Source organism: Macaca nemestrina, chromosome 10 (assembly GCF_043159975.1).
Source record: "Macaca nemestrina isolate mMacNem1 chromosome 10, mMacNem.hap1, whole genome shotgun sequence".
NCBI classification, from domain to species: domain Eukaryota; kingdom Metazoa; phylum Chordata; class Mammalia; order Primates; family Cercopithecidae; genus Macaca; species Macaca nemestrina.
Window position 1 is genome coordinate 79,828,236 of NC_092134.1, and position 21,121 is coordinate 79,849,356.

At 41.0% G+C, this 21,121-nt stretch overlaps 1 protein-coding gene and 1 pseudogene across 5 annotated transcripts in view; one reads left to right on the forward strand and one right to left on the reverse strand.

Annotated features, from left to right (window-relative positions):
- The window catches only part of LOC105474264 (cyclic AMP-dependent transcription factor ATF-7), a 128,694-nt gene that overhangs the window by 11,187 nt on the left and 96,386 nt on the right, over positions 1–21,121 (forward strand). For all 5 annotated transcript variants that reach the window (XR_011609139.1, XM_011728763.3, XM_011728766.3 and 2 more), the window contains exon 2: positions 17,379–17,447. Coding sequence is in view for 4 of the 5 variants with exons in the window: in XM_011728763.3 (XP_011727065.1) it covers positions 17,400–17,447 (48 nt within the window). In the remaining variant the exon portion in view is untranslated. The remainder of the gene's footprint in view (positions 1–17,378; positions 17,448–21,121) is intronic.
- On the reverse strand, positions 10,218–10,758 carry LOC105468028 (developmental pluripotency-associated protein 4 pseudogene; annotated as a pseudogene).

Sequence of the window (21,121 nt, forward strand, 5' to 3'; positions counted from 1 at the left end):
ATTTTTAGAGATGGGTCTGGGCCTGTCACCCAGGCTGGAGTGCAGTGGCGTGATCGTAGCTCACTGGCAGCCTTGAACTCCTGTGCTCAAGTGATCCTCCAGTCCTCCTGCCTCAGCCTCCCAAGTAGCTGGGACTGCAGACACACACCACCTCGCTTCCGATCCAGCCAATCTTTAATTATTTTGCAGAGAAAGGATTTCACTTTCTTGCCGAGGGGTCTAAAACTCCTGGCCTCAAGCGATCCTTCTGCCTCAGCTTCCCAAAATATTGGGATTACTGGTGTGAGCCACCACTTCCAGCCCCTAACTGTATTATAAAATCAGGATGATTTGTTGAATGTGACATAATTAATTACTGTAAATGATTCATGTTGGTACCAAGTTTCTTGCCAGTAATATTTATTTAAGTTGTATCAAATTTGAATGACACCTTGTTGGTTTTATTTAACATCATATTTGTGGTACCAACATGACTCCTGTAGCACCATTTTCTTTTTCTTTTTTTTTTCCTTTTTCTTTTCTTTTGAGACAGAGTCTTGCCCTGTTGCTCAGGCTGGAGTGCAATAGCACAATTTCTGCTTACTACAACCTCTGCCTCCTGGGTTCAAGCGATTCTCCTGCCTCAGCTTCCCAAGTAGCTGAGATTATAGGTGCCTGCCACCACGCCCAGCTAATTTTGTATTTTTAGTAGAGGCAGGGTTTCACCATTCTGGCCAGGCTGGTCTTGAACTCCCGACCTCAGGCAATCTGCCTGCCTTGGCCTCCCAAAGTACTAGGATTATAGGCGTGAGCCACCGTGCCCAGCCAGCACCATTTTCTTCAACTTATTTTTTAAAGTTTTGGTTAACAGTAGTTTGCTAATACTTTACACGTACATGTTTGGGACTGGTGAGAGTGAATTGGCGAGCATTGGAATAACCCCAAATAGATCACTGTTGAAAATATGTGGACAGACTTAGGAAATAAATATTTTTTCCTGAGAACTTATAAGTGTCTCAGCGATTGTCGTTGTGGGATAGTGCAGCTGTTTCCTACCCAGAACCAAGCTTATACTTTAATATTAAAGCCTGTCAGGTTTTTTGTTCTTTGCAGCCTGTTTAAGATTTTAAATTGGTCCTTTAAATTAAAAGATAATTTTAAAAGATCAGTGTTTTGGGGTCGATTACTTTTGGCTTATTGTTTTGAGGATCATACTTTATCTGAAAATGAGCAGGAAAAAAACAGAATTTTTTGTTTAGTTTTTGTTCAGCATCCTATCAGTTTCCAGGAGTTTTTTAACTTCTAAAATGCACAGTGAGGCCAAACATAGATAAATATAATGTTCTCCAGTTATTTCTAACTTTGCTTCCTGCTGTCACTTTAGCAAGTTGTTGCTTCTTTGTTTTTGCTTTATTAACCTTTCTGGGGATAGCTCAAAATAGTCCTGGAATCCTCTGAAAGTCTAGAGAGCCTTAAAAGAAACTTCAGGTAGTTGCCTGTATAAAGCTGCTTCCAGATAGGTTCTAAGCTTTGGCTATGTGTTGCCTAACATGATTCAGCCTAATTCTCACTCTCATCTGTCTTCAGTCATTTGCTGCAAAACTATTTGGTCTATTTAAGCTGGCTCCTTTCTTTGAAGCCAGTTTCTGCATGTCTGAGCTTGAAATCCAGAAATTAATTTCAGCCTTCTGATTGATCAATCTAGGGCCTTCTACTGCTTGTGTATTTCTTGTTTTTTTTTTTTTTTTTTTTTTTTTTTTTTTGAGACGGAGTCTCGCTCTGTCGCCCAGGCTGGAGTGCAGTGGCCGGATCTCAGCTCACTGCAAGCTCCGCCTCCCGGGTTCACGCCATTCTCCTGCCTCAGCCTCCCGAGTAGTTGGGACTACAGGCGCCCGCCACCGCGCCCGGCTAGTTTTTTGTATTTTTTTAGTAGAGACGGGGTTTCACCGTGTTCGCCAGGATGGTCTCGATCTCCTGACCTCGTGATCCGCCCGTCTCGGCCTCCCAAAGTGCTGGGATTACAGGCTTGAGCCACCGCGCCCGGCCAACTGCTTGTGTATTTCTTAAAGCAGTGGATCTCAAACTTTTTGGTCTCAGAATTCACCCCATAATATTCTTAAAAATTACTGAGGGCCAGGCCTAGTGGCTCACACCTGTAATTCCATCACTTGGGGGGGGTTGAGGTGGGGGTGGAGGGATTGCTTGAGTCCAGGAGTTTGAGACTAGCCTAGGTAATATAGTGAGACCTCGTCTCTACAAAAATTTAAAAAATTACCCGAGTTTGTTGGTGCACTCCTGTAGTCCCAGCTACTCAGGAGGCTTAGGTAGGAGGATCATTTGAGCCAAGGAGACAGAGGTTGCAGTGAGCTGAGATTGTGCCACTGCACTCCAGCTTGGGCAACAGAGTGAGACCCTGTCTCAAAAAAAAATAAAATAATAAAGTAAAATTATTGAGGACTCCAAAGAGTATTTGTTTATCTGGGTTATATCTGTTGATACTTAACATATTAGCAATTATGAGATAAGTTTTAAAAATATTTATTAATTTACTTTAAAATAAGAACAAACCCGTTACATGTTAACATAAATATATAGTTTAAAAAGAATTTGGGGGAAGGACTTCAGATCTCTTTAATGTCTGGCTAAATAGAACACAGCTGGATTCTCATATCTGCTTCTGCATTCAGTCTGTTAAGATATGTCATTTTGGTTTAAGTATATGAAGAAAACAATGTAATGGGAAAAGAAAGGATTATTTTCAGGTAATTGTATATAGTCTTCTTTGATACTACGTAAAATCTGGAAAGTGATAGTTTCATAAAGGTTAGCTGTGGTATAGAATTTGAAACCACATCTGTGAACTTTTTAGTACTGCTATGTTAAAATGCATTGGCTCAGGATAAACAGCTATCATTGGGAAATTTTTTTAAAATGCATTGGCCTCACTTGCCTTTTTTTTTTTTTTTTTTTGAGACAGAGTCTCACTGTGTCACCCAGGCTAGAATGCAGTGCCATGATATTGGCTCAGTGCAACGTCTGCCTCCCAGGTTCAAGCGATTTTTGTGCCTCACCCTCCCGAGTAGCAGGGACTACAGGTGCACACCACCATGCCCTACTAATTTTTGTGTTTTTAGTAGAGACAGGGTTTCACAATGATGGCTAAGCTGGTCTTCAACTCCTGGCTGCAGGTGATCTGCCCACCTCAGCCTCCCAAAGTGCTGGAATTACAGGTGAGAGCTACTGCACCCGGCCAGCCACCTCGCCCAGCCTAGCTTGCTCTTTAAATAGATCTTTTACTCACAAATGATTTTAACCTTCATGAACCCCCTGCAAGAACTGTAGGGATCCCTGGAGCCCACTTTGAGAACAGTAGTCTTATAGCACCAACCTTGAAAAATTCAGCTGTTGGGCACGGTGGCTCACTCCTGTAATCTCAGCACTTTGGGAGGCTGAGGTGGGTGGATCTTGAGGTCAGGAGATCAAAACCATTCTGGCCAATATGGTGAAACCCCGTCTCTACCAAAAATACAAAAATTAGCCAGGTGTGATGGCACATGCCTGTAGTTCCAGCTACTCATGAGGCTGAGGCAGGAGAATCGCTTGAACCCAGGAGGCAGAAGTTGCAGTGAGACGAGATCGAGCCACTGTACTCCAGCTTGGTGACAGCAAAAGACTCTGTCTTTAAAAAAAAAAAAAAAAAGGCCGGGTGCGGTGGCTCAAGCCTGTAATCCCAGCACTTTGGGAGGCCGAGACGGGCGGATCACGAGGTCAGGAGATCGAGACCATCCTGGCTAACCCGGTGAAACCCCGTCTCTACTAAAAAATACAAAAAACTAGCCGGGCGAGGCGGCGGGCGCCTGTAGTCCCAGCTACTCGGGAGGCTGAGGCAGGAGAATGGCATGAACCCGGGAGGCGGAGCTTGCAGTGAGCTGAGATCCGGCCACTGCACTCCAGCCTGGGCGACAGAGTGAGACTCCGTCTCAAAAAAAAAAAAAAAAAAAAAGAAAAAGAAAAATGCAGCTGCTGGGCACGGTGGCTCACACCTGTAATTCCAGCACTTTAGGAGGCCAAGGCAGGAGGATCACTTGAGGTCAGGAGTTCAAGACCAGCCTGGCCACTATGGTGAAACCCCATCTCTACTAAAAATACAAAAATTAACTGGGTGTGGTGGTGCGTGCCTGTAGCCCCAGGTCCTTGGGAGGCTGAGGTGGGAGAGTTGCTGGAACCCAGGAGGTGGAGGTTGCAGTGAGCTGAGATGGTGCCACCTTACTCCAGCCTGGGTGACAGAGCGAGACTCCTTCTCAAAAAAAAAAAAGAAAAGAAAAAGAAGTGCAGCTGTTTTCCTATAATTTTCACATATCACAACATATTTTTTCCAATTTTTTTCAACCATTGAAAAATGTAAAAACCGGCTGGACGTGGTGGCTCGTGTCTGTAATACCAGCACTTTAGGAGGCTGAGGCGGGCAGATCACTTGAGGCCAGGAGTTTGAGACCAGCCTGGCGAACACAGTGAAAACCTGTCTCTACTAAAAATTGAAAAAATTAGCTGGACGTGGTGGCACATGCCTGTAATCCCAGCTACTCGGGAGACTGAGGAATGAGAATTGCTTGAACCTGGGAGGCAGAGGTTGCAGTGAACCAAGATCACGTTACTGCACTCTAGCCTGGGCAACAGAGTGAGACTCTGTCTCAAAAAGAAAAGAAAAGAAAAATTTAAAAACTATTCTTAGTTTGTGGGCCATATAAAAATAGGTGATAGGCTAGATTTGGCCCATGAGTTGAAGTTTGCTAACCTTTCATATATGCTATTACAGGATTAAGAATTTTTTTGTTTGTTTGGAGATGGAATCTTGCTCTGTCACCAGGCTGGGTGCAGTGGTGTGATCTCGGCTCACTGCAGCCTCTTAACTCCCTGGTTTGAGCGATTCTCCTGCTTCAGCCTCCCGAGCACATGCTACCATGCCCAGCTAATTTTTGTATTTTTAGTAGAGACGGGGTTTCACCATGTTGGCCAGGAGGGTCTCGATCTCCTGACCTCATAATCCACCCTCCTTGGCCTCCTAAAGTGCTGGGATTACAGATGTGAGCCACCACACCCAGCCTGGATTATGAATTTTAAAATAATTATAATAAAACATGCTTAATGTTAAAAATGTGAATATTAGCTGGGCACAATGGCCCACCCCTGTAATCCCAAAACCTTGGGAGGCCAAGGCGGGAGGATCGCTTGAGTCCAGGAGTTTTGAGACCAGCCTGGGCTACATGGCGAGACCCATTGTCTCTACAAAAAAACAAAAAAAAGACCTGAGCATTGTAGTGTGCACCTGTAGTCCCAGCTACTCAAGAGGCTGAGGCAGGAGGATCTCTTGAGCCCAGGAGATCAAGGCTGCAGTGAACTGTGATCATGCCACTGTACTCCAGTCTGGGTGACCGCGAGACCTTTTCTCAAAACAAACAAAAAAAACCCACCAAAAAAACCAAACTATGAACATCACTTAATTTTCCTAAATAAAATGATACCCCAGAACATGTAACCCCTCAAATTCATGTTTCAGGACATTTATTTATATAATAAGCATATGTAACATGTTTATATATAATAAGCAGATATAATAGTACCTGTTGTGCTCTGAAGTGTTGGTAAAACATGATTCAGTTGTAACTAGTTTTAGGGTTTATAAAAAGATGTGGTGTCCACTCTTGTATCTTTTTTTTTTTTTTTTTTGAGACAGAGTCTCACTCTATTGCCCAGGCTGGAGTGCAGTGGTGCAATCTCAGCTCACTGCAACCTCCGCCTTCGGGGTTCAAGTGATTCTCCCACCTCACCCTCACAAGTAGCTGTGATTACAGGTGCCCGCCATGACACCTGGCTAATTTTTGTATTTTTAGTAGAGATAGGGTTTCACCATGTTAATCAGACTGGTCTCCACCTTCTCACCTGAAGTAATCCACCTGCCTCGTCGTCCCAAAGTGCTAGGATTACAGGTGTGAGCCACTGCACCCAGTCCATTTTTGTATCTTGTTTGGAATGTATGAGAACAGCTAACTAGGATCAGACCTACCTTAACCCGTTGCCTTTTTTTGCCTATATATATTTTTTGTAACTGTCTGCCTCAGTTTTCCAGTCTGTTAGCAAGTGCTTTACAAAACACTGATATAAAACAATAAGGCTAAAGTCCAGGTGCGGTGGCTCCCGCCTCTAATACCAGCACTTTGGGAGGCCGAGGTGGGCAGATCATTTGAGTCAGGAGTTCGAAACCAGCTTGGCTAACATGGTGAAACCCCATCTCTACTAAAAGTACAAAAATTAGCCGGGCATGGTGGCGCATGCCTATAGTCCCAGCTACTCAGGAGGCTGAGGCATGAGAATCTGTTGAACCCAGGAGGCAAAGGTTGCAGTGAGCCGAGATCACACCACTGCACTCCAGCCTGCGTGACAGAGCAAGACCCTGTCTAAAAAAAAAAAGCGTAAGATTTAAAACAATAAGGCTAATTAGTTTAAGATTATAGTGGTACATATATGCTTTCAGCATATCCTTTTGGGACATTTGATTTAGTAATAAGATAATATATGCTAAACTATTATGCTAAATACTTCAATGGAAAATTAGTCCAGAATTTATGAGCTTTTTTTTTTTTTTTGAGACAGAGTCCCAGTCTGTCACCCAGGCTGGAGTGCTGTGCTGTGATCATAGCTCACTACAACCTGAACTCCTGGGCTCAAGGGATCCTCTCATCTCGGTCTCCCGAGCTCCCGAGTAGCTGGGACTACCGGCACACACCACTGTGGGTTGGGTGGCTAATTTTTTTTTTTTTTTAAAGAAACAGGGTCTCGTGGCCGGGTGCGGTGGCTCATGCCTATAATCCCAGCACTTTGGGAGGCTGAGGCGGGCAGATTACCTGAGGTCGGGAGTTCAAGACCAGCCTGACCAACATGGAGAAACCCCATTTCTACTAAAAATACAAAATTAGCCACTCGTGGTGGCGCATGCCTGTAATCCCAGCTACTTGGGAGGCTGAGGCAGGAGAATTGCTTGAACCTGGGAGGCAGAGGTTGTGGTGAGCTGAGAACACGCCATTGCACTCCAGCCTGGGCAACAAGAGCGAAACTCTGTCTCAAAAAAAAAAAAAAAAAAGAGAGAGAGAAAGAAAGAAAAGAAAAAAAAAGAAAAGAAACAGGCTCTTGCTTTGTTGCCTAGACTGGTCTTGAACTCCTGACCTCAAGCTGTCCTCTGACCTCAGCCTCCCAAAGTGTTGGGATTACAGGTGTGAGCCATGGCACCTGGCCTATGAACAGAAATTTTAATACCTAAATAATCTACTGCCTGGTAAAACTTGAGTAGTCTACTTTGTTTTCTGGGGTTCCCATAACCTGCATTATAGTTCATGTGTTAACTGGAATCTTAAGTCAGTTTGCTAGATGTAATGGAAATCAGAGCAGCACTGAGTATCCTATGGAGAATATAAAATGTTGAGACTGCTGTGGCAAAGAACTTGTATTTGTACTCTTTGCTTAATGGCAGCTAAATTTTCTTACAGTCTGAAACGTGGTAACTGAAGTTGTGTGTTTAGAAGAGAGCTGTTTGCATATAATTTCTTTTTATTATCACAAAGAAATGGAGCCCATAGAGCTCTGTTTGGGTACCTTTCTAAGTTTTTCAGCTTGTTTATACTGAGTTGAAAGGTATTCAGTACCTGCCAAACTTGGTTTCAGCTCTATATTCCCTTTGTGATGCATGGTTGGGGCAATTTCTAATTGTCTGGTATAAGCATAATTGTTAGGGAACATTCATGGGATTGTGAAAATGGATCCTGGAAGGTAACAAAAGGAGGAGCTATTTTGAATTGCCTGTTTTACCTTGTGTGTTGATAAACAAGTTTCCACCGTGTTTGTTTCTATATGAAATGGTTTGTAATTTTAGAATTTTTTTATGGCCTTTTTTGAACTTAATTTGTCACTTGGTTCTGTTGCTTTGTAGTTAGAAAATGAGTAGTTTTGTATAATTTTTAAATATACTGTTTAGTGCTTTAGAATAGTCAGACAGATATGGACTTTTTTTTTTTTTTAAAGAAAAAAAGTCTTATTATTTGTTACACTGAACAATTCTGACCACCAATAACCAATGTGGTCCAGGGGAGAAGAACATCTTGCTTCTCAACAAACTTTCCTCCCTTGCTTTAACATTTTTGAGGATCCTTTCCCAAACCTATTACATCTGTATTATGATGGTTACAAATTTTCCAACTCTGCCACTCCTTCCAGTGCATTATTTTTAGTATCTTCATTAAAGGGGCAAAATAAAATAAAATAATAAAGATTCTGTACTTGGCCGGGTGCGGTGGCTCAAGCCTGTAATCCTAGCACTTTGGGAGGCCGAGACGGGCGGATCACGAGGTCAGGAGATCGAGACCATCCTGGCTAAAACGGTGAAACCCCGTCTCTACTAAAAAATACAAAAAACTAGCCGGGTGAGGCGGCGGGCGCCTGTAGTCCCAGCTACTCGGGAGGCTGAGGCAGGAGAATGGCCTGAACCCAGGAGGCGGAGCTTGCAGTGAGCTGAGATCCGGCCACTGCGTTCCAGCCTGGGGGACAGAGCAAGACTCCGTCTCAAAAAAAAAAAAAAAAAAAAGATTCCGTACTTGCAATAACAAAACAATGTTGGAAACTGTCATTAAATCAGGACAAGTGAAAAACAGATCTGTTCCCAGTCCTCACAGTTCTATAAATTTAGGAAGTACACCAAAAAATTAGAAATTAAGTACACTCAATAGGATACATTAAAAATGTACAGTTTTGGTATGTCAATCATATCTAAGTAGTTTTAAAAACAAATGATCCAACCCATACCGCCAGCTAATAAAGAACAAACAAATGAGTCATACAAAAGAAAAATCACACATTTTGGTTTACTCCTACTTTTGAGTTAAGAACACTAAAAATAAAATTTGCATGTAATGAATATGGTTCCCTAAATACAACAGATGAATTATTTTATATACACATCTTATTTTTATTTATGGAGAATCGGTTAATAAACACATTTTAAGTTCAATATGTTATATATTTATGAGTGGGAAGCAACCTTAGACATTTTAAACACCAGAAATATACGAAACAATTATAAGTGAAGTAATACAGACAAAGTCCCTTGTGTTTTGATCCTGGAGTCAAACCATAGAAATCTCAGGTTATTAAGAGAACTTTGAAAAATATTGTTTCGAATATTAAAAATCGTGTGTTTGAGGGAGGGAGAGAATTAACAGCCTTTCTTTGCCTTAAAATACTCTACGTTTTATGAAATTGCAATTGGAATGAAGCAGCTCCTAAAGTAGTCAGTGTTCAGAGGAAGAGAAAATTGAGCACAAGAGCCAACTACCATTTTACTCAACTCCTTCACAATGCTCAGCTGAAGGACTTCTCACTTAAAAGACCTGTTGAAGGTCAGGCACAGTGGCTTATGCCCATAATCCCAGCATTTTGGGAGGCCAAGGCGGGTAGATCACTTGAGTCCAGGAGTGTGAGACCAGCCTGGCCAATATGGGGAAACCCCGTCTCTACTAAAAAATACAAAAAACTAGCCGGGCAAGGTGGCAGGCGCCTGTAGTCCCAGTTACTCGGGAGGCTGAGGCAGGAGAATGGCATGAACCCGGGAGGCGGAGCTTGCTGTGACCTGAGATCCGGCCACTGCACTCCAGCCTGGGCGACAGAGCGAGACTCCGTCTCAAAAAAAAAAAAAAGCTGGGTGTGGTAACAGGTGCCTGTAATCCCAGCTACTCGGGAGGCTGAAGCAGGAGAATCACTTGAACTCAGGAGGCGGAGATTGCCCTGAACTGAGATTGCACAAGTGCACTCCGGCCTGGGCAACAAAGTGAGACACTGTCTCAGAAGACAAAACAAAACAAAAAAGAGCTGCTGCTGAAGTCGTGTCTATTTTAGAAAAGTAGTATGAATGAGTTTTTCTACATATTAACTACAATTTATGGTAATTTGCGAAACATTTTTCTGTTTTTAAATCTGAGAGTCTCTATCTCCACTCACAAAGCAACAGGCGCTACTAGGGCTCTTAGGCTAACATCTGCCACCCCACGAGTCAGCATGGCCCATAAACAGGTGTGCAGAGGACCAGAGTTCACCTGTCAGCAGCCCCACGGAATCCGCCTCTCCAGACTTTCTGCCATTAATTACCATAGGTGTGGCCTTTTTCCTGATATTCTATTCCCATTGGAGGCTTTTTATTAAGACCTTGTTACACAGGCCTCTTGTGGAGATTCCACTGCCTCTGGCATCCTCGCCGTGGCTGAAATTCTCGCCCAGGAGGCCAGCAAAGCCTCTGGGGCAGAAGTTGTCACCACAACAGTATTAACTCCCTCAAGGAGAGCAGTGGAATCTTCCAGGGCAGGCGGCCCCTCCGCAGGGGGAAGGGCCACTTCAGGAGGATGATGTGTCTCAGAACTTTGCAGGGACGTTTCCCCTTTTGCCACCTTTAATTTTTTTTGCAATGATTTCCAGATTTTGACCTCTTTTGCTGTGCTAGGAAAATCCTTTTGATTTGGATAGGCAAAGGCACACAGACGCTTATATGCATCCAATTTCTGGCCTTTGGAGCTGAGCTTCAATTGTTGGCACCAGGCCCGCAGAATGTCCCAGTGAATCAGATTAACAGGTGGCAGTTTAGAGGGTAATGGACAGATTTGGTATCTTCTTCTGAAGTCTGGGGTTGTCAGTGTACTCTGCCTTCTTCTTAGGACAGAGCACTTTATTGCCTTTGACAGACATTTTTCTTTGGTTCCCTTTGCTGATCTTCCTCCTTGCCTTTTGCCTTCTCCATACTTGTAGAAGAAGCCGGACCTCTTTTTTTAAACTCAGACTTCTTTCTTTTTTTATTTTGAGACAGGGTCTTGTTCTGTCGCCAGGCTGGAGTGCAGTGGCGCAATCTCGGCTCACTGTAACCTCCGCCTCCTGGGTTCAATGATTCTCCTGCCTCAGCCTCCTGGGTAGCTGGGACTACAGGTGTGCACCACCACGCCCAGCTAATTTTTTTTTTTTTTTTTTTTTTTTTGAGACGTAGTCTCACTCTGTTGCCAGGCTGGAGTGTAGTGGCGCAATCTCGGCTCACTGCAACCTATACCAGCTAATTTTTTTGTATTTTTAGTAGAGGCAGGGTTTCACCATGTTGGCCAGGATGGTCTCAATCTCTTGACCTCGTGATCCACCCACCTAGGCCTCCCAAACTGCTGGGATTACAGGAGTGAGCCACTGCACCCCACCAACTCAGACTTTTCAATCATGCCTATCTGCATTCTTTTTTCTTATTAGGTTACATTATAATTTTTTGACTTATTAAGACCAATCTGTGATTATTGTAGAGACTTCGAAAAATACTAAAAGTACAAAGAAGAAAATAGAATCACCTAGGATACCATTATCCAGAGATAACCATTATTAACATTTTGATGTTAATTCCCTTATCTTTTCAATGCTTATTATTTTGTTTACTTTTTTATAGATTTACAGTTATGGTGCATGTACAATTTTATATTGATTTTTTTCCTGTTTAACATACAACATTTTCTCATATTTTTAGTTTTCAAAATGTTATTCTTTATAACTTAAATATAGTTTATTATAAGGCAGTACCTTAATTTATATTTATCCATTCTTATTTAATTTAATTCCTATTCTTTTTTGGTGGTAGAGATGACTGTGGTTAAACACTCAATGCAAAAATGGTCCACATGTCTGGTTTTATCTTTAGAGAGTCTGAAAGAAGAATGAACTGTTCAAAGGATATAAAACATTTTAAGACATTTAATATAAATATTGCCAAATTGACTTCCAGAAAGATCATCAAAATATGTACTGCCAAAAGTACTATATAAAAGTGCCAGGCCAGGCACAGTGGCTCATGTCTGTAATCCCAGCACTTTGGGAGACCGAGGCAGGCAGATCACTTGAGGTCAGGAGTTGGAGACCAGCGTGACGAACATGGAGAAACCCCGTCTCTACTAAAAATACAAAATTAGCCAGGTGTGGTGGTGCATGCCTGTAATCTCAGCCACTCGGGAGGCTGAGGTAGGAGAATCGCTTGAATCCGGGAGGCGAAGGTTGCAGTGAGCCGAGATCGTGCCATTGCACTCACTCTAGCCTGGGCAACAAGAGCAAAACTGCATCTCAAAAAAAAAAAAAAAAGAGCCCTTTCTGCTGCATACTCTATTGGCATTATCTTGTACTTGAACATGTATCTTAATAGCTCTAGGTGAGATTTTCAAGGTTTGATTGGGGTTAACTTGACAAATTTCTCCCTTCTTTCCATTTTTAGCACTGTAACCAAAAACTACAGAGCTTCATGTTATTTGGGTGATAAAAGCATAGACTTGGTTGACTGTGGTCATAAAAAGTGCCTTAGACACAAGATAGTCATAAATATGGATTTAAAATATGTGTAGCCTTAAATACATAAATACTTGCATAGCAAATATTTTGTGGATCCAGCAGCTTTCTGCAGAAACCTGAAGTTAAGTGCGAACTTAAATATAGACTTTAAATATTTAGTAAATATTAAATCAATAAATATTTATTGAATATCTACTGTGTTGTAAGAAGAAAGGCTTCCTGAAGTTTTAACCTAAATCTTTATATTCTACCCCATTCCCCTTTTGATTACAGATAATGCAGCCATTCCCTTTTTAGTCAGAAAACCAAAATAGCCCTCATCAGTCACTAACACATCACCTTTTCATTTTCCTTTAATAGCAGTTATCTGCTGTTAATCTAAAATTATTTTGCTTACTTGCTTATTACTTGCTTCTTCCTTTTAGAATATAAGTAAGCTCTGTGAGGGCAGAAATCATGTCTGTCTCATTTGCTCTTGAATTACTTGGGTCTAGGACATATGGCACTGTGCATAGGCACTGAGTAAAATATTTGGTGAATTAATGAATTTTAAAACTCACTAAATGTGTATAATCCAAAAAGCAAATTATGGTTATTAATTTCAAACTTCTTCCTTGTTAAATCTTTTTTTTTTTTTTCGAGACAGAGTTTCACTCTTGTTGCCCAGGCTAGAGTGCAATGGTACAATCTCGGCTCACTGCAAACTGTGCCTCCCAGGTTCAAGCGATTCTCCTGCCTCAGCCTCCCAAGTAGCTGGAATTACAGGCATGCACCACCATGCCTGGCTAATTTTTGTATTTTTAGTAGAGACAGGGTTTCACCATGTTGGTCAGGCTGGTCTCAAACTCCTGACCTCGGGTGATCTGCCCGCCTTGGCCTCCCAAAGTTCTGGGATTACAGGCATGAACCACTGTGCCTGGCTCCTTGTTAAATCTTTTACTAAGACTGTTAACTCCTACTAAGACTGTTAACTCCTCTTTTTTATAATCTGGAGTTGCTAGCAAAATAATTTGATAAATGACCATATACAGTAGCATCTAAATGATATGTATACTGATCAACCTCTGACTGATTGAACTTGTAAATTAAGCCATCATTCTTAATGTCTTTCATGACAGATGAGTAAAAAATTATTTTTGTGTGAAGGCCTATTGTCTTTTTGTTTTTATATCCACTTTGCCTAGCACTTGATCATTCCTTATTAGTGGTTTCTGAATGAATGAATGATAGCTAGTCTTAACATCTTCTAAATTTTTATGACGCTGATACTTACAGTACATTATCCTTCTAATTTTTTTGTACCTAGCAGTGTCTGCTTTTTGTCATTAGGAATCTGAAAACAGGCCCCTGGATGTGTTTGTGTGTGGCTTTTATTCCTTGCTTAGAGTTGGGCCATCTTATTACCAACAATTTCTCTAGTTGGTTACTAGAGAAATGATCACAATACACCATGTCTGCATTCTTTTTTCTTATTAAATTATATTGTAATGGTAATATCACACCAGGTTTAGAGAATTTACTTTGTAGTCCTCAGTGACAGACTCCATACTTAGTCAATTAAAATATATAGATATAGACATATATCTAGATATACATAAATCTGTTTTCTTGCACAATGACCATTTTAGGATCTACTTCTGTCTCTAACAAAACTAACATAGATTTTATGAAATTATCTCAGTTATTAAAAATCATTCTCTAAACCTTGGGTTTTCTTCAGTTCTCTCCCAGCATTTACATAACTTTCTCTTTCGAGTAAATATTAATTTTTTTAATCATTTAAAAAATTCTGGTGACTGAGTACCTGAGCCTTTTCTGCAGATGTTGGCATCTGGGACAGTTTTTTTATGCTTTTTTGTCTTCCCTGTTCTAAGATCTTTGCTGAAAGCAGCCCACTTCCCCCTGTCAGTGCTTCTTAGTGTGTGTATCCCTCTTCTGTCATTTATTGTTTAGTTCTATAAAATGCTTATGTTTCATCCTGAAGAATAGATTGGGAAGGAGATGACACACTGTGAGTGCCATGCCCAGACACATGATCTGCTTGTCAAGCAGAATAGTTATAAATGAGCTGTGAGTTAAATTCTAGTGAGTGGCAGTATTATTTTTCAAGATTTCACTTTATGTCTCAGTCTGTTTACACTACAGAAATGTGTTGCTTTTTGTTTTTGAGATGGCATCAGTGAGACCTCACTGATAATTAAAGATTTAAGTGTTAGATTGAAATCAGCAAAATGACATTATTTATATGTAGCAATTGATGCAGCAGACTAGGAGTGAAGGAGAAATTTTTTTTAAAAAAAGATGTTAGCTGGATTTTTTTTTTAAATGGGGAGACAGATCATTCTTATTTTTGTTAAATACTTAAATTTTTAAAATCACTGTACAGTGAAAAAATTTTTAAACAAGAATAATGGAAACGACAAGAGGCAACAGATTGAGGGAATGATTTAAGAATAATTGTGGGTGTTTAAGAAGAGAGGCTTCTTCCTCTCATTGTGATCTTCCTTTGGTGAAAATGGTAAAACAAAGGCCAGCAAATTTAGAAGGAAGCAGGAAATCCTAGTTAGTGGCTGTCAATTGAATATTTAAGAACAATGAAAATACTTCTGTTAGATTTTAATGCTTTTTCCCCCCAATTTTTTTGTTTTTGCTTTTTTTCTTTCAGAAAGTAATGATTTTTCATCTCTCTTTTCTAGTAAGTGTGCCACCAAATAAAATTGGTAAGCCATATATTGTGATGTGATTGTGCAAAGCCAAGTTACATTTTGAATTTTGTGATATGAGGGAAGCTATTCCAGAATTTATTTCACCACTTCCTATGCCAATACTGTCCCACTTCTCAGCCAGAACTCTTTCCCTCCTCTAAATAGGTAGAAAAATGAGAAAATTTAGCATCAAATAACAGAACCAAGATAAAAGTAAGGAATCCTGCCTGATCCTTGTGTTATGTCTACTCTAGCCCTTGTAGTTTACTTCCTGGTTGAAAATATATTAGAGGACATTGTTGAAATAAAATTCTCATTTTGTGATTATATTAGGGAAGCAAATTCTGGGACATTCAGTGAAATTATCTCTAGCACAGGAGTTACGAATTTTTCCGGAAATGAATTGCTTTCTAGATGTGCTCTGAGTTTTCAGCCTTAATGGCCCTGGTCATTGCATTTATTTACTTTTGTTTACTCATATTTTGTACCATGTTGTAGTTCCCGAAAGTGCTAAAAAAATCATCATGTATTTAAAACAAACCAAACAACCAGAAAAGCCCCCTCATCCTGGGGCTGTGTGAAGAAGAATGAAGCTCTCATTTCCCAGTACCCAATCATCAGCTTGAGCTGGCCTCTCCTAGGAACAGAATTTATTGAAGCAATTTATCCTGGCTAAATGTGATATAAATCTGTGTACATGTATGTATGTACAGGCTCTGTTCCATTACAGCAGTGCTGTAGCATCAGTTTTCTTCCTAGTTAGACCATGTTTCTATCACACTGAAAGATGACCAATAAACCCCTTCTATTTTATGGGGCACCCCACAATTTTAAACACTGATTAGTTGTGGAATTACTGATTGGACACTAGAAATACTGGTTTCTAACCCCAGAGTGAGTCCTAAGAGAGTAGGAGAGATGTTACCTAGCTACCCTCTGCGTTTTAAGCATGGTTTTCCGATTACCAGATTCAGTCTAGCACATTAACATTTTATTTCAATGCGAGCCTGACAGATTGTCCTAACATTTCAGTTTATTTTCAAGATAAAAATTTGAAATTTGGTTACAGTTCTGAAGTTATTTGCAGGCGTATTCAAATTGTAGTTCCTCTCTCATCTTCCCTTGTTCATACTCTTTTGTATACCTTTCTCTTTTATGGAAGGATATTTGATATCCTTTAGGAGTTTATAAGACTACTTTTACCCCCCGCTTCATTTTTCTCTTCCACCTTCCAAAATGCTGTTTATCTTTTAGGAATTGTTTTTACTATGATTTGCATTTCTAATCTTTATCCATCTCCACTTCTATTTTTATTCCTAGTTGGAATATGAGAAATTTCTCCCACACATTCAGATTGGAATTACTGTTCTTCAACAAAGAATTTCAATAAACACTTTGAGAGTTTAGCTTCAATAATTTAAAAACCAGTATAAACCCTGTTAAAGTCTTCAGAGGAATAGAAGGGATAGATGGTGATGCCTTTTAGTGCCATTTCTTTTATCCCCTGCAGCAGCACACATCTGTTGGCTGCAACAGAGCAGCCCAAGAACACTGGTCGGCAGCACAAACAGCCGGAACATATTCTCCCAGTAAACCCCCAAAGAGTCGACATTTGTTTTATTGCTGCTTTTAAAAACCTAGCCGTAAATAGAATCAGAGGGGGGAAGGGCATCGATATTTCTCCATTTGCCACAGACGATTGGTGAGGGGAGGAGGAGGCTGCCGGTTTTTATTTTTATTTTTTTATTAATGAAAACCATTTCCCATGTAGCCCAATAGGATGGGTGCTTTGTTTTCTTTGGCAATAATATGGGATAAACAGCCCTTGCCAACAGTCTCGTAGTTTATACACCAGGGAGCCAGATTATGGCCCTGTAAAATGGAGCACCCCTCCTATAATCCCTTAATTAATTAAATGACAAATTTTGGTCTTCTCTAGTTCAGAAATATGGCTTCCGCATCGAGCGTTCAGTGAATTTATTGACATAAGGAATTGCACTAGTTGTAATTCAGCAGGTTGGAGGAGTGTTATATACTGTAGTAGAAAGAGGGAAAATCTAGCAAAGGTTTGAAACTCCTTGACTATTTAGATCTCAATCTTTCCAATTAAAAGTTTCAATTGAGACACAGTAGATCATATGCCACCTGTCTAATGGGTCTCCCCAAAGTAGCCTGTGTTTACAACTTTGATAGATGCATTTGTGGAACACCTGTTTCTGGGGTTGATATTTTTGAAGCACTTTTTTTTTTGCTCCAGCATATTTAACATAACTTTTTCCCCCACCTCCCCCTCCTCAGCTCCGCTTTGCTATATGAAATATGGGAGACGACAGACCGTTTGTGTGCAATGCCCCGGGCTGTGGACAGGTACGTTTACAATATACTTTATTGTGAATGTCTCGTTGTGAATCAAAGTGGCTGTTTTATCACTAAGGCAAAGAGTTTAAAGCCGGTATTTTACGTGATCACTGGAGGTAATCAGATCAGAGGATTTGCAGTGTGTAAATCCAAGTTATGAGGAAGTGTAGGCACTCTACCATAATGAAATCTGCCTTGCTCTCTTCCATATTGTTATTCTACTGGTGTTTGTTTCCCACCACACAGTGTGGAAGAATACATGTTGCTCTCTCCTCTTTTCTAAAGCTGTCCATCTAAATACAAAGCAGGTTTAGAAATGTTTTCTCTTCATGCCGGGTGCGGTGGCTCACGCCTGTAATCCCAGCACTTTGGGAGGCTGAGATGGGCAGATCACCTGAGGTCAGGAGTTTGAGACCAGCCTGACCAAAACCCCATCTCTACTAAAAATACAAAATTAGCTGGGTGTGATGGTGCATGCCTGTAATCCCAGCCACTCAGGAGGCTGAGGCAGGAGAATGGCTTGAGCCCGAGAGGCGGAGGTTCCGGTGAGCTGAAATTGTGCCACTGCACTCCAGCCTGGGTGGCAAGAGTGAAACTCAAAAAAAAAAAAAAGAAATGTTTTCTCTTCAACCTGCATGGATATAAAAGTCTGTTTAACATATTTGGAGAGGCAGCTGATAATGTACCCACTCATTGTGAACCCCAATTTGCCAGAATCTATTTGGATTTTTTCAAATAAGGAAAAAAAGGCCGGGCGCGGTGGCTCAAGCCTGTAATCCCAGCACTTTGGGAGGCCGAGACGGGCGGATCACGAGGTCAGGAGATCGAGACCATCCTGGGTAACACAGTGAAACCCCGTCTCTACTAAAAATACAAAAACTTAGCCGGGCGAGGTGGCAGGCGCCTGTAGTCCCAGCTACTCGGGAGGCTGAGGCAGGAGAATGGCGTGAACCCGGGAGGCGGAGCTTGCAGTGAACTGAGATCCGGCCACTGCACTCCAGCCTGGGTGACAGAGCGAGACTCCGTCTCAAAAAAAAAAAAAGAAAAAAGGAAAAAAAACCGTTTCTTTTGACTGTTGATCCAGAAAATCATTGTTAGCAGCTACGGCAGATATCTATCTAGAAAAGACAAATCCAATATAGAACTTGAGATCTCACAGCATTATATAAACATTTTCTCTGTCTAATGCCGTAAATGCATTGTTCTGTATGTCAGCTCTCACGTAATTATATTCATATGTGTATATTGTATGTTATTTTTCATCATATGCTTTTTTAATAAAGTATTTTTGTTGAAATTGCCTTTTTTTTCATTTTGCATCTTCTTAACTCTTCTTCCTAGACCTTCCCCTATTGCCATGTTCCACAAAGTATGAAGAAAGGAATACAAAGGAAGTTTTACTTGCCTTCATTAATTCGCTTTATAGAACTCAAAGGGTTGAGTTTCTGTTCACTTAGGAATATGTCATGTGACTGTCCACTGACACTTACTGGTGGTATGTGAGATTACAGAGTAATTATATTAAACATTGTAAATATGGACAAAAAGAAGAGCTTAACTTCAGAGATTCCTATGAATTTGAGAGGTAGATAAAATGGGGGTGGTGACAAGGAATGAAGAGAAGGAAGATTCCAAATTCCAGTAAATGCTAAAATTTTCAAAAAAGACCAACAAAGGCATCGTATTCTTCAGTATTTGGCATCCTAGGGTGTATTTCCTTTCATGTCGAAGTTTTCAACTTTATTATTTACTACGTTTCCCCATGTGATTTCTTTAATATATATATCCATTTATATATGGATGTATATAAATATTTGAAGTAGGCCAGGCGCGGTGGCTCAAGCCTGTAATCCCAGCACTTTGGGAGGCCGAGACGGGCGGATCACGAGGTCAGGAGATCGAGACCAGCCTGGCGAACACCATGAAACCCCGTCTCTACTAAAAAATACAAAAAACTAGCCGGGCGAGGTGGCGGGCGCCTGTAGTCCCAGCTACTCAGGAGGCTGAGGCAGGAGAATGGCGTAAACCTGGGAGGCGGAGCTTGCAGTGAGCTGAGATCCGGCCACTGCACTCCAGCCCGGGCTACAGAGCGAGACTCCGCCTCAAAAAAAAAAAAATAAATAAAAATAAATAAATAAATAAATAAATAAATAAATATTTGAAGTAAAAGCCAGTTGGGAAAATAGAATACATTTGTTTCACTTTTCAGACAGCTTTATTGAAATACATTTCTAAAAATGATCTCTCCTAGGCTGGTATGGCTCATTCCTGTAATCCCAGCACTTTCAGAGTCCAAGGCAGGGTGATCGTTTCAGCTCAGGAGTTTGAGACCAGACCAGACCCTGTCTCTACAAAAAAAAAAAAAAAAAAAATTAAAAATTAGCCAGGCATGGTGGCACACGCCTGTAATCCCAACTACTTGGGAGGCTGGTGCAGGAGGATCACTTGAGTCCAGGTGTTTGAGGCTACAGTGGGCTATGATCATGCCACTGCACTCCAGCCTGGGCAGCAGAGCGAGACATTGTCTCAAAATAAAAAAATGATCTCTCCAAACTTTTACATGTGAATTAGATAATACTATTTACTATGATGCTTATGACCGATACCTCATCCCTTTTTTTTTGTTTGTTTGTTTGTTTTGAGATGGAGTCTCGCTCTGTCACCCAGGCTAGAGTGCAGTGGTGCGATCTCGGCTTACTGCAAGCTCCGCCTCCCGGGTTCACGCCATTCTCCTGCCTCAGCCTCCCAAGTAGCTGGGACTACAGGCGCCCGCCGCCATACCCAGCTAAAGTTTTGCATTTTTAATAGAGACGGGGGGTTTCACCGTGTTAGCCAGGATGGTCTCCATCTCCTGACCTCGTGATCTACCTGCCTTGGCCTCCCAAAGTGCTGGGATTATGGGCGTGAGCCACCGTGCCCGGCCCTCATCCCTTTTTTACTTCTTGCTTTTAGTTGAAAAATAGGCATTTTTGGTGAAAAGATTTTATTTTTCTAATACTTACCATTATTTTTCTTCACTTATTGTTTAAGCTACTCCTGAACTCCTCTTATATGTTATATGCTTAAACCACCCAGACAAGGACTTCGCAAAGAAGTAAAAATAGATGATAAAAATAAGGAATATACGAGAAAAGCTTCTCAAGCTCTCTGAGGAAGAAAGATATGAATAACACCTCTTTAGGCTGTCTCATCAGAAAATAGTAGTATCCACTGAAATTTGTGAAATGTCACAGATTTGTGAAATTTGTTTTTGTTTTGCTGTGTTTTGGACTGGAGGTAGGAAAATATTAGGGACTTTTGACTTTGGTTCCTTCTCGTAAAGTTGCGTTCCACTTACCATAAGCCATTTTCTTCCCCTGCTTCTCTCTCCTGTTTCTGAATTATTTGTTGGTATTTTGGTGATTAGGATTCATTATAACCTCTGAGTTAGGTTCTAAAAGCTTTTTTCCCCTCAGTAGGAAGGTGAGTGTGGAACATTGCTACCTTTTTCTTTTGGATTCAAGATACTTATTTCATTGAAAAAGGATACAAAGGTACAACTTAAGGCTTTGAAGGTAGCATGATTCATCCGTTTACCTCCTTTGCATGTCAAAACTTTATGCTCAGGTGAGATTATAGTTCTTCAGTTATATTTAGTCTCTTCCAAGTTTCTCCGACTATCTGGTAATAAATAACTCTAGATT